Below are 3141 nucleotides of genomic sequence, written 5' to 3'. Positions count from 1 at the left end.
ATTTCTAGAATTGATTCTTGCCCCCGACTAAATTGAGACATTTTATTGTTTCAGACTAACGTTGTTTTGCTGGTCCTGTTTAGTTTGTTACTTTTTTAGTTTCCTTTATTAAAGAAATTAAATCAACTTGCAATGCAACAACAAGTAATAAAAAAAATGACGATATTAAATAACTCTCAAATATCGTTCAAAATGAGCAATTATAACAACTGAAATAGTAGTATATTTTTATTTATTCAATTTATGTTGACAATATAGAGCTGCGGGCTACATGTATCCTCTCTGCAACCTCCTCAGCCCCCAGTCCCACACACCTTAATTACAAACTAAAAACAGAAAGATAAAAAAAAGATTTGCTATGCTGGATAATTAATATACCAGCAGCATCGCCCATGACATTATACTTTTAGAAACACTCACATTTAATGCAAAGAACTCCCCCCTCCCCAACTGAAACTTACATTTATATTAATCATTATTATTATTATTATTATTATTATTGTTATTATTATTTTAATAAACTTATTTTCACTTTAACTTTTCCTAATGCTACGTGAACTTTTTCTTTTAACCCTACCAGTGCTACTTAAAAACTTTCCCGGGAAAATAGAGGAAAGTTAGATGGCAGGGAACTGAAACTATGAAAATTCTCAGACACGGAAATTCTTTCCGGTGAAGGTTTGTCCGAACTGCCAATTAGCTGGTGCCACGTTCCATGACGTTGAGGTGCGTCGGTCACTGCCGGTGACCCTAAAGGAGAGGGTCTGGCCCACCAAAACAGAGTTGGATTGCCAATTTTGCCCCCAGTTACGACTCATACTCATCCACGCGGTGTTGCCTCCTTTCACGCTCACGCGCACGATATCCCCTGCACCCGCGACGTTGGTGATTAGCACCAGGTTGAAGTAACGGAAACCGTTGATCGTGAATCGAATGCCTCCACTTTTTCTACATGGTACCCTGCAACCACATCAAAAATATAAAAATTAAGGCTACTGTTTTCATTTGTTATTTTTTTCTTAAAAAAAAATAGTGTGAGCCTGTGAGGGAGTCACACCCCACTCTAAGACAAAGATTAGAAAACTTTGGGGTTAAAAAGGCCAGACTAATCAGGTTCAAACTTGCGACTTCAAACTTTGGATTTTTTTTTTTTTTCAAGGTATCCCCACAGCCGACAGCAATGAGACTAATCCCCCGAGACTCTGAGATCGGTAGGCCTCTCCCAACAAATGTTTCTCCATACGCACCACACAGAAATCGAACTTTGGACTAGATGCTTAAGGAGTTCAACTATCTACTAGTTATGCTACAACTTGTTGGTAAACTTACGAATTTACAAAACACCATTGTTTCTCAAAATATAATGAATCGGTCGGTGATGTCATTAAATGTATTTCTCAATTTAGGATTAAAGCAAACAAATAACAAAATCTTCTTTCACAAATTAAAGGCTAATTGGACCAAAAAAGAAAGAGTTAATGAAATACACGTTTAATATCAGTCAGCATTGAAGGCATGTATGTTCATGACTTAATGGTTGCTTTATATTTGACTCTTCGGGAAAGCAAAAGATGGCTATTCTTGGATCCTCGACAAAATATCAGAATTGGGATTCTGATGAAACTGCTGAGGAAAATTCTAACACAGATTTTTGTTTGTTTCCTTAGAAAATCAGTGTTACACGAAGGAAATTTTTTTAAAAATTAAAAACTAGAAATTCAACCCATGCTGCTCTGTTTTCTGTGAGGTTCATTACCTCAGTATGCAACTTCACAATTTCAGGATGTGAACAAGAGGAATAAGAGAGAAGAAATGACAATTAAGATTGTGTTTGGTTTTTACTTTTCAGTTTGAAAGTCTGTTTGGGTATTGGAATTCGAGATCACAAATTCCAATGTCCCAAACGTGAAAAAGACTATAGACTTTAAACCACTGAAAATCAAACATGCACTAACCGAACTCAAAATTTTCTCGCCTCCCATATTTTATGGGCATCCAAACAATCCAAAAATTGAAAAGGAGTGGTTGGACTCACCGGCGGTAAGCGACGGGGACGATTCCGGCACGGTACTGAGCGATCTTGAGGAACATTGGCATGGCGAGATCGAAGTGAGGGCGAGGTGGGTTGCACCAGCCACCATTGTCACTGGGTTGAGCAAAGTTGGGTGGGCAAAAGTTAGTGGCAGTGACGAGGATTGAAGGATTCCCAGGGTTGCACCAACGTGGATCTTGGTCGCACTTCATCTCAAAGCACGCTCCGCAGCTCAAGCCATTGTTGAACAGTGCTGTGCTCAGTGCTGCAGTGTTTACTCCATACCCTTGTGTGTACAAGTTTCCATACCCACAAGCACCACCTGAAACATGAAACAGAACAACATTTTTCATGGCCAAACCCAAGTTAAACGGAGATTTGACTTAGAATGCTACAATATTTTGCGAAATTGAGAATTCAAAATGGGGGGTGGTAGAAAACAGAGCAGAAAACAGGGGTTGAAATGAAGAGAAAGGTGATGTGGTGTGAGGTTTTATTTACCCATTGTTCCAGAGGCATCACTCCCACCATAAAAAGTAGCATGAGCACTCTGCCAAGGACCACCGCTGTAAACTCCAGGGATTCGAGCAGTGGTTGCAGCAAAAAGAGAGACCAATGATGAAATGCAGAGCAGAACAATTCCAGCCATTGCAGAGGAGATAGAGAGAGAGAGAACAAGAGAGATGAGGAGTTGGTTGTGGTTGTGTTGGTTTGAGGGTGTGGGGAAAGTGAGAAGGTGAGGGGGTACTTATGGAGTGAGGCCAAGGAGTGGGCAAATTAGGTGATGAACCTGCAGGTGCACTTGTTTTTTTCTTAAAAAAAAAACTAATTATTATCATTTAATTCTATAAAATCAATTCTACTTGATTAAAATCCATTCTAACTAATTGAAATGATTTTTGAATGCACCAATAAAGCAAAATCATTTAACACAATCAAGTCCACTTGTCACAACAAATATTTACTTATAGGTTGAATTATAATCAATTTTAAGGGGCTGTTTGGGGTGGTTGGAAGTTTTTGGTTTTTGGTTTCAAAAAGTAATTTTTTGGAAACAAATCATGTTCGATTAAATTTGTGCTGAAGTCAGTTTTAAGCTTATTTTAAAA

At 38.4% G+C, this 3141-nt stretch overlaps 1 protein-coding gene across 1 annotated transcript; it reads right to left on the bottom strand.

Annotated features, from left to right (window-relative positions):
* Positions 1–200: 200 nt before the first annotated feature.
* On the bottom strand, positions 201–2765 carry LOC130729283 (expansin-A6). The gene is made up of 3 exons (XM_057580980.1): positions 2534–2765; positions 2036–2354; positions 201–960 (listed from the first exon to the last, which is right to left on the bottom strand). The coding sequence occupies exons 1-3, from the start codon at positions 2679–2681 to the stop codon at positions 651–653; spliced, it is 777 nt and encodes a 258-aa protein (XP_057436963.1). The 5' UTR covers positions 2682–2765; the 3' UTR covers positions 201–650.
* Positions 2766–3141: the final 376 nt, after the last annotated feature.

This window comes from Lotus japonicus, chromosome 1 (genome assembly GCF_012489685.1).
Source record: "Lotus japonicus ecotype B-129 chromosome 1, LjGifu_v1.2".
NCBI lineage: Eukaryota > Viridiplantae > Streptophyta > Magnoliopsida > Fabales > Fabaceae > Lotus > Lotus japonicus.
The sequence above is the reverse complement of the archived record's forward strand: the minus strand, read 5'-3'. Positions and strand labels throughout refer to the sequence as shown.